A 14,314-nucleotide genomic window follows, 5' to 3' on the forward strand; every position below is an offset into this window, starting at 1 on the left:
GTCTCTTAGCACGTTAGCACAGTCTTTGATACAGTGAACAATATACACAGTTTCATGACAGGCAGCAGCAGCAGACACGCAGGGTACTCGATACCATATTACTCGATGTAATATTAGCCAAACATTATCAGTTTCTGAGTGCATTGACCTAATATAGGGACCAAAAGAGAGCCATGCTCGGTTTAGAGACAATTCAGAGTGTGATTTTGAACAAGTTATGAAGCTAACAGAACAGCTGATGCTGATATGACGGTTTAAAGACAGAGGAAGTCACTCACTGTACAGATTGTAAAGTCCACTGAGGCAATGTGATCGTGATTTTGGGTTATATAAATAAAACTGATTTGATTAATCTCATTAACAATCTCTCATCTTACTGTAAACACAGATGAACATTATACCACCCCACCCTTGGCCGGTGGTGGTCGGGCCCCTGTGGGGGGTGAACTTTACTTTCTGCTTGGAAGGTGTCAACATTATTTGTAGGCCATGAAAACAACAAAGCCAGGCCTGTTCGATGCGTCATATTTGCTCCTGAAGGGATTTCACCTGAAGTAATGTGTATTAGCCACATAGGCCTGCTGTCAATAGGCTACATTGTTTATTTGAACTGAGTTGCTCATTACATTTCAACCAGAGTTCATTGTACAGTATGTGGTTGATTTAACAGTAATAAAGGAGCGTGTTGTTCTATCTTAATTCAAACATTGCTCTGCTGGCTGTTTTCTTTCTTTGATTTCATTTTACTGCTCATTTGTGTAACAGCCGAGCTGATCAATACTGAAGCTACAGTAACTGTAATGAATGCAAAGGGATATGTTACATGTGTGATTTCTGGATGATGTATGCTATGTCCTGCAGCATGTTAACACCTTCTCTGCTGGTTGGTTTTGTCTTCATCACTTTGTGCAATAAAGTGGTTAATGAACAGTGCCGTGCGCTGTAGAGACGATGTGCTGCTCTTTCTGTCGGTGCAAACATGTTTCAGGCTGAATTAGGAAGTAACAGACAGGTTTTTGTTGTGTACAGCCTTTATAGACTGAGCTCTTTTGGTTGTATCATGTTGTACAGACAATGTTTTGCTCTCATTGTCTTTGTGATGCAGAATGTTGCAAAGTCAAATTGTCACAGTTTGTCTAAGTTTTTATAAGTCCTTTTTTGTTCTGGATAAAGATGGCCCACATCATTCTGCACCGACCCACCTGAAGTACAGTTTCTTGCTAATCCACTGAAAGTGAAACTAAACTTGGAGCAAAAGAGTCGAGTGGACTGTGAAAAGAGTTTAAAGAGTTTAAAGATTTAAAATGTGATCTTACCTGGTGATGAAACGTGACAGAAGAGAAGCAACAACAATAACGTTCTCATCTTGATTTGATGAAGACGGCTGAGTGAAGGACCAAGCTGGATCAGCTGTTTACTGTTGTTTGTCCTCGCAGAGGGAAGTGAGGGAGTTTCTGTCATGAGAAGAAAAATAGTCCAGACCGCCTACCAGTGATCCAGTCCTCATCAACACCCCTCACATACGGTAGTGTTAACAGTGTCATCAGCTTTTCCTCTGAACTCCCTCACTTCCTTCTTTTTTAAAACAATGGTGATTTAGAAAAAACAAAAAACAGATCAAAACAGCTTCGAGTCATAGATTGAGTCTGACTGAAGACTTTTATTTTGTCTGAGTCTGTCTTTGAGTTCAAGTGAGCGACACTTGATGGTAAGACTTGCATTCATGCTGGTGTCTTTTAAAAGTGAATTAGGTGTAATTTTACGCATTAACCATGATGATAAAGATACAGAAAAATAGAAATTCATAAAAAAATAGCGTCCTGTCAATATTTGAGAGACGCTCGTGTCAAGTCAAGCTCCTCCACAGGTCACACTCTGGGTTTCTGACCATCAACATCATTTAATACTTTGATAATGACAAACACTGGATTTCAAACACATCAGCTTTCAACATCACTTAATCCAACTCATATCTAATTGTTCCTCTTTGGTGTCCTGTGTGGAATGAATAGCCCATATAACAAAGCTGCTGTTTGCACATCTGGGGCCTTTAATAATCATTTATTTAACAGCTGTTTATTCAAAAATAGAGCTGCTGTATTTTCACCATGTTGTCATGCTTGTCATAAATACACTGTTTTGAGATGCTGGGGGAGGGTCCAAAGAAAAATATTAGTAAAGCTGGATGGTCTCGCTTTCTTGTCAAATGAGACGGTAGATTCACCCCCCTCCCCACCCCAACACATTCTGTACAGTCACTAATTCAGTTGAGTCTGAACTAGAGAGAGGCGGATGAAGCCTTATGGAGCTTCTGGGCTTCAAACGCTGCAGCATATTGACATCTGGTGGCTTGTAAAGATACAGCAGCCCTTTATGACTGGAGTCTAAGCGCCACAACACCTCTTTGATTTGAACAGTTTGAGCAATGAAAGTCCAAGAAGCCTGTGTGTTATCATCAAACCTGTCATACTGTTGCATTACATGTAGATATTATTGTGCAATATGTTACAGTGAAATAATGAATAAATGACCAACAAGCCTGTGAAAAATCACTGACACGGAATTTCTAATGTGTCTTATTGGTGTAGTTGAGCCCATTGTCACTGTTGGCTCATCATGTGTTCTGGCTTCGTCTTGACTGACCAGTGCTCATTAGAACAAATGGATACACGTTTTTTACACAAAGAAAAAAATATCTTCATGTAAAACATTTGCCGAATGAACAAGTAGGCTCAAATATTCAAGAATGTGTTGTATACAGCGTTTCACAAAATGTATACAGTTTCTCCCAACGCAACATGTTTCAAAACTGAGCTTTTTTAAAGGGAGTCTGGCGACTCTCTCCGCTTTCTTCTTCCTCCACCCTGGGTTTTGTGGTTAAACTGTGTTTAACAGCTAATCTGCTGAATTGAGCCACTTTTTGGTAAATGGTTATAAAGACCATCTAATAATGTCTGCAGGAGATCTCATGATATTTTACTCATTCCCATGGGTCTCTTAAATAGGAAGACATCTCACCTTACTGTGCTCTCCTGATCTTCCAGCAGCAGTGTGATCTCAGTTCTCGAGTGCAGTAGACCGTCTCGTCGACAAAGTCGTCACTTGTAGAAGCCGAGGCTTCGTCACTTGACGACTCACTGATGCTCATCTACGAACTAAACACACACAAACAGGGTTATTTTCTTTTTATTGTCTTTATGTCTTCAAAGAAATGTCTCCCTTCGAACTGAGGGATGAGTTTTATAACCAGAGGAAATAATCTCACCTGATGGGAGGGAATGTGCTGTAATGGGGCGTTCAGATGATATGGGGGCTTTTACAAGCAACTGGAATCAGATCTGCTCTGAATGAGCTGCATATTTTTAAATTTGTGAAAAACCGGAGCACCCGGAGAAAACCCACGCAGACACGGGGAGAATGAACAACTTCACACGGACAGAAAGAGGGCCGAAAAAACCCAGTACCTTCTGCTGTGAAGCCACAGTGTTAACCCCTGAGCCACCGTGCTGCCCTCTGAAGGTCTATGTGGGTTTTCATAGCACAACTCCCCAGAGGCTCAGAACATCCTGCTAAAGAAACCCTACACAGAACTTCACTTTACACATCCCTAATCCTCATCAGCGCAGGTAACACTGCAGCTGAAGGTCTTCTTCATCCATGAGAAGATGAGTCGGAAGCAATTCTTCTTCTTCTGGTGACTTTATTATGTTGTACAGTAAAACAAGCCCATCGTCCCCACATGAGGACATCTTTTCTTTTTTAAATCTACTTCCTGTTCAAAGAAAACATTAAAACACCTTTAATGTGAAAAATACCATTAGACTTTATTAATGCAAGAGCAACAGGCACTATGCAGAACAGTAATGAATGGAATGAGATTATTATAACCACAAGGAGAACTCAGTAAATACAAGTTAGAGGACAAAACCCAGTAACATAAATATCAGTGGTGAGAAATAAATACATTAATGACAATTTAGTCTTGAAACAGTAATACAGTAATTAAAACCCAGAAAGTACAAAAGAATGATAACAAGTGATGTCACGTATGTTAAGAAGAAACATTTTAAAAACAGACAGCAGGTGAACAATGTCTCCACACAGCAAACGTTACTATTAAGCACTGAACTTCCTTTTAGCTCTACAGTTTTAGGGATTACATTCACCCTCATGTACCAGCAACATGTCATCAATGATTCTGTCCTTTCTTTATAGCTCCACAGTTTGGAGCCCATTGATTTAATCTCAGTGATTTAAGAGAAAACTCTTTTTTGACTTCATCTTTTCTGACTTTTTGTTTTATTAAAAAGCAAAAGAACAAGAGTAATGGGACAGTGCAGAATTATTCAGACATTCAATCTTTTCAGCGTTTACAAAAACTCAACAGAGTAAAAAATATATCCTTTAAATTCTTGTAGTTACTCTAAAAGTGTAAAAGTATTTACTTTTCAAACATATTTTGAAGTAAACATGGTGCTGGTAGGTGTGGCTTGTCTAGACGGACATACCCAAAAATAGCTCCACAACTGTCAGGTCAATATGCATGATCTTGGTCTCAGTGGATAGTTAAGAGCTCAGAGAATGTATCCCCATGTACATTTTTATCATCACCTATAACTTATTCTAGATCAGACAGTAGATAACACCATGACAGAGATGATCCTATGCAGAGATGCCTCTGAAATCATTCAGCAGCTCCTCAACTACAACTGAACCAAAGTAGATAGAAATACCACAGAGCCAGGGGCGCCGAAAAGGGGGGGTAAAGGAGACGGATTCTAGGGGCCCATGATTGAGGGGGGCCCAGAGAGGCCCCTAATGATGATGAAATTATATGCTAAAATAGCATCAAAAAATTTCGCCGCTGTGTTGGGGGGCCCTGTAAAGATTCTTTTCATGGGGCCCAAAATCCCTAGCAGCGCCCCTGCACAGAGCACATATATTTTACAAAGGTTTCAGTTTTGATAGAACCAGTCAAACTTGGATTCCTTAAAGTACCCAGTGTGTGTGAAATATTTCTTTTATCCGCTTGAAAGGGAATCAGGCTATACAATACAATTGTCACAGCCCTGTTTGTAATACTGTATATAATACCACTAAACACCCGTTAGATGGCAGCAAAAGACATGTATGAAATAGAGGCTGAGAGTTTCACAGCTGCCCGACCCAAAGCACTGGTATCTGATGACCTGGGAATGAGACTCAACAATCAACTATGTTTCTCCAGAATCACGTACTTTCTTGGTCGCTGTCAATCATATAACTTGTTGCTTCCAATCACAGCATGTCATTTTGTATCATGACTTATAGTTTTGCCGTCTCATCTGAAGTCATCCAGAATGTGTGTGTAAATCAAGTTTCTGGATTCAGTTTGTCAGAGAGCTCAGAGCTGTTGTTAGGAGCTGTAAGGAAAAACACACTGTCAGTCCACTTATCCTGCACTGACATGCCTTTAAGAAACATCTACAAGCTGCTGACATTTGCAACCTGCAGCAGCCAACCCCAACAGCTTCAGCCTCTCTCTCTCAACTTCACCTGGAATTAAAAACCTGCTTAACCTGTTTCTATTTTTAGTTCACCTTTCCTTTTGTCTATTAGAGGTGGAGATTGTGTTGAAAGATTAGAAAGCGTTTCAAGTTATCATCTGACTTCGCCCAAAGTTTAATCAAGTTTAAAATCTGACTGATCTCATGTGCACAAACAAGCTTATTGTCAGGGATCACACAGATCAGTGATATTAATAATGTACAGTATTATATGGTAACTGTACTTACATGTATTTTCTCATTGTACCCTTCAGGTGTTACCTCTGTATATGTGATTTCATTATTGTTGAATGTTGCTCGTACATTTAATGTTTTTTTACTCCCAGCCCAAATCACTACTGTGAATGAACATGTTTCATCATGTATTTCCCTTTGAGTCTCTCAATTTTCTACTTCATCATTTGTTTCACTTTCTTTCTAAACTGATCCTCTGACCACCTCGGAGGTAAAGAATAACAGCTTTGCTCTGACATGCTGAGGGCTTCTGAGTGTAAGTAAACATGTATACAGCGCTGTGATCCAACCCTCTCTCTGAAGTTACATAGTGCAGAAACAAGTGACAGAGACACCATTCACCCTGTTACAAGACACTGTACCATCAAATGATTTTGAAGCTGAAAAAGTTACATAATGTTGCTTAAACTGTCAGAAGGCTCCGTTAACAGAGATAATGGCTTGCTGTCTAATCTCTTACTTCAGTGTTAATGCTAAGCTAAGCTAACCTTGTCTGGGAGCTAACTCTGCTCAGAGTTAACATTGATATCAATCTTCTCATTCAAATCCTCTGTGAGAAGACTGAATGTTCAGGTAATATAATTATTGCAACTGCAGTCACAAATGAGCATGTAGACGTAGAAAAACAGCCAAACGTTTTAACCTTGAGGATTTTATTGAAAAGACAAACATCAGCACAAAAAGAAAAAACAATGGATTTGACTTTGACATTCATTCATGGTCATCAATGTAAAGGAATTAGGTATATTTGGATATACGTCCCCCCACTCTGCTCACCCAGGAGGTACGGTCACCCTGAGGTCATGCTCGGGGTCAAAGGCTTCTGTGTGTGTGCAGAGGGTCCTTTTCCTCTCCCTACACCAGATCTTGTTAGTAGTGGAAGAAACGGTTGTATTAAGCAGCTGGGCAGATAAGGTGCTGTCTCCCAAACAGGTCACATTCTGTTCCTCCAACATCCAACCTTCACTATATCTCATAAGAGAGACGCACTGGCTCTGTGATAGATCAAACTCCATATTCTCCCATCAATAACAACATGACTCAGGTAAGCACATTTCCACAGAGTATTCTGTGGCAGGTTAAATAATCACAGACAGGGAAGTTTTTTTCTGCAGAACTGGCACAGAACAACACTGTTACCACATGTACTGTCGAACCTGTTCTCCTTGATCGAGCTTCATTAAATACTTCAGCGTAAGCAATCATCTCTCTTGAATCTGCTTCCTCACCTGGGTTAATCAGATTAATGAAAATTCATCAACAATCAATGCGCAGTGAAATGTACCAACAGTTGGTTGCACAGTATTCATGTTAAATGACATTTCGACCCGTCATTGAACCAGTGGCAGCTGGTGAAAAATATTCTAGGTGGGGCTGTGCCATATTCAGTCAGTTTCAGTAACCATCCCGATACAATTGAACACAATCTACAGGAAACCAGTGCTCTGTGAAATAGTCAGTAATTATTTAATGCCAATATTAAAAAGTTGAGGCATTCTAACACAAAAACATAAACAACATATTGCACAAACACAAGCTTTCCATTTGCGTTTGAAATTGAACTTGTAAACAATTGACTTATTTATTTCTACACAACATCTGTTGGAAAGGCTGAAATTACATTAAACATTTTAAAGACTAAACAATCAAGAAAAGAATCTGGTTAGTGTTTCCTTGGTACACATTCTAGAAACATTAGTAATTATTAATATTAACAAACACACTCTAATATTAACAAAGGTCAACTCTATACAAAGAAACGTGGTCAGGGCTGCGGTGTGTGTGTGTGTGTGTGTGTGTCTCATCTTATTTGTACAGGAATTTTGCCCTTCTCTCCTAATGAGTGGCAAACCTCTCAATGACCCTATTATTAAAGTCAGGAATGTCCCTAACAAGTTTCTTCTCCATGGAGAGCATAGCCAGAGCATTCAGGCGATCCGGTGTCATGGTGTTTCTCAGGAAGGTCTTGATCCTCTTCAGAGTAGAGAAGCACCTTTTGGATTCAGCTGTTGTCATGGGTGTGGTGATGAGGATCTTGAGGAGGCTGACAGTCTCTGTGAAAGTGCTCTGAAGGTTGTTCTCCATGAAGAACTGGTACAGAGGCACTGCACCACTGCAAGCCTTGAACTCACTGTTCTCATAGATGAGGGACAGTTCTGTTTTGAGCTTGGCCTTGTTCAACATGGGGTACGCCTCCACTGTTGTTTCAAGCGCTGTATCGGGGAACTTCACACTGTGTTGTGGGAACAACTCTCCGTGCAACAGTGTTGCGCTGACGAGGTGCTGGGTGAAGGAGAACCGCTCCTTGGCATGCAGCAGGATGGTATCACATACCTGTAAAAGATACATCATCAGCTTAAATTTGCAAGAAAGCTATTTTGATGAAAGTGACTCTGACTGAACACCTGGCTCCAAGTCAAGTATATGATTACTAAGGTTTTAACACCATTATTCCTACTTGCACTTTACAGTATCTTTACTTCTCCTGATATTTAACTTCCTATTAGTTTCCCCAACAAAACAAGGTCTACAGGGGCATTTCAATAAATAAACCACATATTTTCTGTTACATGTGAGGATGCCTTATACACTGAATTTCTTTCTTATGTGTGTGGATGACAACATATCATCATGCTGCTTGTGACTGCTCTGTCATAAACCTGGAATCTACTGAGTGAGCAAAAATATGAATGCAAATATAAATTGCAGACTGCCTGCTGCATCACTCGACTGAAGTCAGTTGTGGCAATATGCCATCCTGGGCTACATACCACCAGGCCTGAAAACACTAACAATTACATCACAACTTACCTCTGTAGCCAGCCTCCGTTGTTCTCCTGGTCCCAGCATCCTCTGTTGCTTTATGGGCTGCTGCTGCTCGTCAGATGCGCTGTCCCCACACAGAGAGGAAATGGAGGCCCTGATCCAAAAAATAAAGTTTAAGTTGCTAACTTACCATCAGACTCCTTAACATCCAGTCACACACACACACACACACACACACACACACACACACACACACATCCACTGACTCACATATACACTGACTCACATATACACACACTAACACTCACTCAACACTTATGTCTAGTAACTGCTTTTAACCTGTGATGTACATAATTAACTTTTTTTTTTTAGCATTTTTCTACTACATTTGTGAGCTGGATGCAACGTAATTACTTTCTGCTGTGCACTTGTCCTGTGTAAATTATAGTCTGAATGACAATTAAGTTAATCTTCAATCTTCAATAACAACTAGGCCTCTTCTAGAAATAAGTGAATAAGCCTGTTATTACAAACTGTGTTTAATAACTACTTTATCTGCATTATTATCCAAATCTGACTGTCTCTAATCTTTCCTTTCAAAATACTAAAACACAGGGCCGGTTTTTGCTATGGGCAATGTGGGCGACTGCCCAGGGCGCAATCTATGTGAGGGCGCACGAGCGCCCTAAAAAAACAAACAAAAAAAAACTCGCCAGTTTTCTAGACTACCGCTCATTTCCATGTCAGGTCAGTGGAGTGGCGCTGGGCGGCCTCATTGTGACGTCAGCTCGCTGCTGAGAGTCACACAGGTTGTGTGTGTCAGAAGAGGCGGGGGGAGGGGGGCGGGGGATAGACTGATGATCCCAGGCCACACAACACAAACTGCCTCCAACGGGCATATACGTGAATTTGTTTACGTCACGTGACATCGGTAATGATGTCGAGTCTTCGTCTTCATCATGGATCACAGTAAAAGACCAAAGAAGCCGTCAGGTGCCCAGTTCAGAAAGAGAAGAAAAGAAGAAGAGGAGAAACGGGCAAAAGATAAAGGTATGCAGATTTCTATGAGTGACGTGAGTGACAGTAGCCTATAGGCTATTTATTAGCCTCTTGCTAATATGTTGCTACTTAGCCACAGAAGACTGTATTTGGTTTGTAGTTTTGCTGAACTAGCAGCTATTAGAATTGAGGCATCATGTCATGCAACTAATCTCACCCATAGGCAACCTGGGCTACTTTGTGTTTGCAACACAACAAGTGCAAATTCACACAAACATCCTGACTGAAAATGAGGAGTCAGATACTTCCACAGCAGCCACAGACATGGTCCTGGAGTCTGATGAGGAGCCATCTACCTCTGCAGCCACATGTTCCTTGCAGGACTCCTCAGGTGTGTGTGTGTGTGTGTGTGTGTGTGTCTGTATGTGCAAAACTGGTGTGTTATCATAACTGGAACCGTTCAGATGGTATTAGTAGGATGATGCAAAACAAAACTTGTATGTAAAATACGAAATAGTTTACTGCAGGAATCTTTTTTATGCTCCATAGAGTAGCCTTTTTTTTTTTTTTTTAGCTTTCTTCAGGGATTTATCAAGCATGGTTATTAGATCCTGTGATGAAGGATTTGTGCAATTTACATTTGTGTTTATATACTGTATTTCATTTATTGATCTTGTTTTTTTTTCTCTGTTCTTGTTACCTTTTTGTATGTACTTTCAATAATTGGCTACACAACAACAGACAAATACTATTATTCAAGATCTCTTTCTGATGATACTTCAAGTAAATTTGCAGAACTGATTCCACTAGCCCTGGGTTCAATACCTTGTCTCAACACATTTGAGGTCTCTTCAGTCACATATAGCCCTTCCCAAATTGATGACTTTGTGGATAGAGTTTCAAATTCACTACGTACAACACTAGACTCTATTGCTCCTTTGAAAAGAAAGATGCTTAAGCACAGTAACACTGCCCCATGGTACAATTCTCAGACTCGAAAATTAAAACAAGAGACACGCAGATTAGAGAGGAAATGGCGCTCTTCTAAACTGGAGGAATCACGAGTACTGTGGCAGGATACCCTCAAATTATACAAGAAGGAACTTCATGCTGCTAGGGCAGCATATTGCTCAGCTTTAATCAAGAACAACAAAAATAATCCCAGGTTTCTTTTCAGTAGTGTTGCCAGGCTGACACAGAGCCAGTGCTCTGTTGAATCAGCTATTCCTATAAGCTTATCAAGTAATGATTTTATGAATTTTTTTAATAACAAAACTTTATCTATAAGAGAGAAAGTCAAGACATTACTGCCTTCTTGTAACACTGACACTGCGAACTTTGTTTCAGCTACAGGACCAGCTAACCACCTTCATTGCTTCAAACCACTAGGGCCTCAGCAATTAATATCAGTAATCACCTCCTCCAGATCAGCTACTTGTTTCCTTGATCCTATTCCCACTAAATTACTCAAAGACATGTTACCCCAGGTTAGCACTTTTCTATTAGATATGATTAACCCCTCACTTAACAGGCTATGTACCACAATCCTTCAAAGTAGCTGCAATCAAACCTCTCCTTAAAAAGCCCACGCTTGATCCGGAGGTTCTGGCTAACTATAGGCCAATTTCTAACCTTCCCTTTCTTTCTAAAATCTTGGAGAAGGTGGTAGCAGATCAATTAAAGGATTTTTTACAGAATAATAGTCTATTTGAAATGTTTCAATCAGGTTTTCGTAGGCACCACAGTACAGAGTCTGCTCTGGTTAAGGTCACGAATGACCTTTTAATTGCATCAGATGAGGGATGTCTATCTGTACTTGTTCTGCTTGATCTTAGCACGGCTTTCGATACCGTTGATCATCAAATTCTAATAGAGAGACTAGACACACTAATTGGAATCAAAGGTACTGCATTAAGCTGGTTTAGATCCTACCTATCTAACAGAACTCAGTTTGTACATGTTAACGATGAATCCTCTTTGTACACCAAAGTGAGCTATGGCGTTCCACAAGGATCAGTACTTGGTCCAATTCTATTCATTTTATATCTGCTTCCTCTTGGTAGCGTTATTAAAAAATATGACATTAATTTTCATTGTTATGCGGATGATGTTCAGTTATACTTATCCTTTAAACCTAACGAAACCAACAAAATTTCTAAACTTCAAGCTTGTCTGCAGGATATTAAAATATGGATGACTCGTAACTTTCTGCTGCTCAACTCAGATAAGACTGAAGTTATTGTACTGGGTCCTAAACATCTTAGAAAACATCTAGTCAATGATACTGTTATTTTAAATGACATCTCTTTAACTTCAGCCCTCACGGTAAGAAATCTTGGTGTAATTTTTGATCAGAATTTATCATTTGACTCTCACATTAAAGAAATCTCAAGAACTGCCTTTTTTCATCTGCATAAACTTTTCCAAAATCAGATCCCTTCTATCTCTAAGGGACGCTGAAAAATTAATTCATGCATTTGTGACTTCACTACTTGACTACTGTAACTCTTTACTGTCGGGTTGTCCGAGTAAGTCACTAAGGACACTCCAATTAGTTCAAAACACTGCTGCCCGTGTCCTGACTGGGACGAGAAAAAGAGACCATATCTCGCCTGTCCTGGCTTCTCTACACTGGCTCCCAGTATCTGCTAGAATAGATTTTAAAGTTCTCCTCCTAACATATAAAGCACCACATGGTCAGGCACCCTCATATCTTGAGGACCTTATAGTTCCCTACCACCCAAATAAGACTCTGCGATCCCAAAATGCAGGCTTGCTGGCTGTGCCTAGAGTATTAAAAAGTAGTATGGGAGGCAGGGCTTTTTGCTATCGGGCCCCACTTCTCTGGAATCAACTCCCAATTCAAATTCGTGGGGCAGATACTCTCTCTATTTTCAAAAATCGACTTAAAACATTCGTTTTTAATAGAGCATATAATTAGGGATCTGAGTATGGTATCTTTTATCTTTGTTTTTAACTTGGCCTAATTTTATTCGTATGATTGTTTTTGTTTTATCACTGCTATTGTTTTGTTGTCACTGTTTTTTTGTACTGCCTGACTGTTGATTAATACTGTTTTAAATTGTTTGAAGATTTGTTTAAAGCACCTTGAGATGCATTTTATGTATGAAAGGCGCTATATAAATAAAATTATTATAATTATTATTATTATTTAAGATTAAAGGGGGGGGGGGGGTCAAGGGATGGTTCGCCCAGGGCGTAAATCTAGCCAGGACCGCCCCTGTGTGGACCTGACCATTAAACCCCACCTGAACATGGTGCCATCTGCAGGGCTACTGTTGCTCAGTGCCTCGGACATGTAAACGTATGTTTGGCTGGTGGAGGCAGACAGGTAGACAAACTTGAAGGATGACAGCCAGATGAAATGGCCTTACCACTCAAATGGGCCAGGCACTACAGCACTGCTTTTTTTCTCCAAGGCTATTAGAAAGTGCTATTTTTGAAAGTAGGCAATTTTTGGCCAGAAAATAATGGCAGGGAACTAAATTTAGAACCTGGTTCTTCTGCAGGTTATGAAGATAACCTGCAGACCATTAACTTTTTTAACTTTTTAAATTTTAACCATTCTTTATTAATCTGTCTCTTATGGGTCCCCGGCAGTTATTGAAATACTACATTTCTGGAGTACTTCTTTAACTATGGAGCTTTTTAGACCTGGTCTTAACATCTGTTTTGAGCGATCACTAGTGGACAGCTCTAAGTCTGTCAAGGCACACCTGGCATTAACATGCGTCTTAACATGCATCTTCAGTGACCACTTGTGATTTGATCTCACTTCCCTGCTATATATGCAAATAAATGTTGCATCACTAAAAAAGACATGATGTGTTTTACACAAAGATAGAAATATCTGAATGTATAACATTTACCAAATTCACAAGATGGCCCAAATGATTAAGAATTTGTCAAAGATAGCGTTTCACAGAGTTTATAAAGTTTCTCCTAACTCAACAACTCTCAAAATTGAGTGATTTTTTTTAAAAGGACACTGGTGACTTTCTTGATGGGCAACAAAGAAGTAGACTTTATTGGTTGATTGTTAGACTATTTGCTTATCATCATTTGTACTTTTTTTACATGTTAATATTATCCTCTTGGTGAATATTGCGGTTACTCGTCCAATGGTTTGATAAGTTGAAACAGACTTTGTGTTCACAAACATCTGCTGATAACATTTGCCATTTTAACAGAGGCCAGACATGTAATTTGCAGTACAGTGAACCACATGGAAATCAGACAGTGCGTCATCCATTCTGCCTGTTGGTGTGGCTTCTCCTTTGTCTTCTTGTTACACAGAGGATGTTAGTTGAGTAGACTGTCCTTCAATGTGGTCCAGGACACGTGCATAAACGCTGCTAAAAGAATGTGGTGACGTGGCGTGTTAGTGATTCAGACTGCAAGTGGCCACATCAGTACCACCAATTTCGTGAGGATTGACAAATGAGTTTTTCTGTGCTAATAGCAAGTGTGACAATTAGATAAGATCATCACATTTCTGATTTCCCAGAGTCTTCGCAACGTGGATGAAACACTGGGAACTCTCTAACACAATTTGTCCTCCCTCTCTGTCGGAGTCCCTATTAATCCAGTAAGAGAACAGGGCTAGAGGAGACAATAAAGCCCCAGTCTTAATGTTGAAAGAGAAAGAAAAATGTATAGAAGTAAAGAAGTGGGTAAATAAGAAGGATATCTCCAAAGCTAACAGAATCAAATGTAGAAAGGGATGTCACAGCTCAGAACAAGACGAT

At 39.9% G+C, this 14,314-nt stretch overlaps 1 protein-coding gene across 2 annotated transcripts in view; it reads right to left on the reverse strand.

Annotated features, from left to right (window-relative positions):
* Positions 1 to 14,314, reverse strand: part of LOC311267010 (class I histocompatibility antigen, F10 alpha chain-like) — a 501,763-nt gene that overhangs the window by 7,623 nt on the left and 479,826 nt on the right. The window contains exon 2 of one of the 2 annotated variants that reach the window (XM_084369796.1): positions 1,317 to 1,384. In XM_084369796.1, coding sequence (XP_084225922.1) covers positions 1,317 to 1,365 — 49 coding nt within the window. In that variant the 5' untranslated portion in view covers positions 1,366 to 1,384. Of the gene's footprint in view, positions 1 to 1,316; positions 1,417 to 14,314 lie in introns of those variants that run through there. The other variant, XM_084369795.1, reaches the window with a different exon arrangement.

The sequence above is a fragment of the Pagrus pagrus genome, assembly GCF_965226575.1.
Source record: "Pagrus pagrus genome assembly, chromosome: 12".
NCBI lineage: Eukaryota > Metazoa > Chordata > Actinopteri > Spariformes > Sparidae > Pagrus > Pagrus pagrus.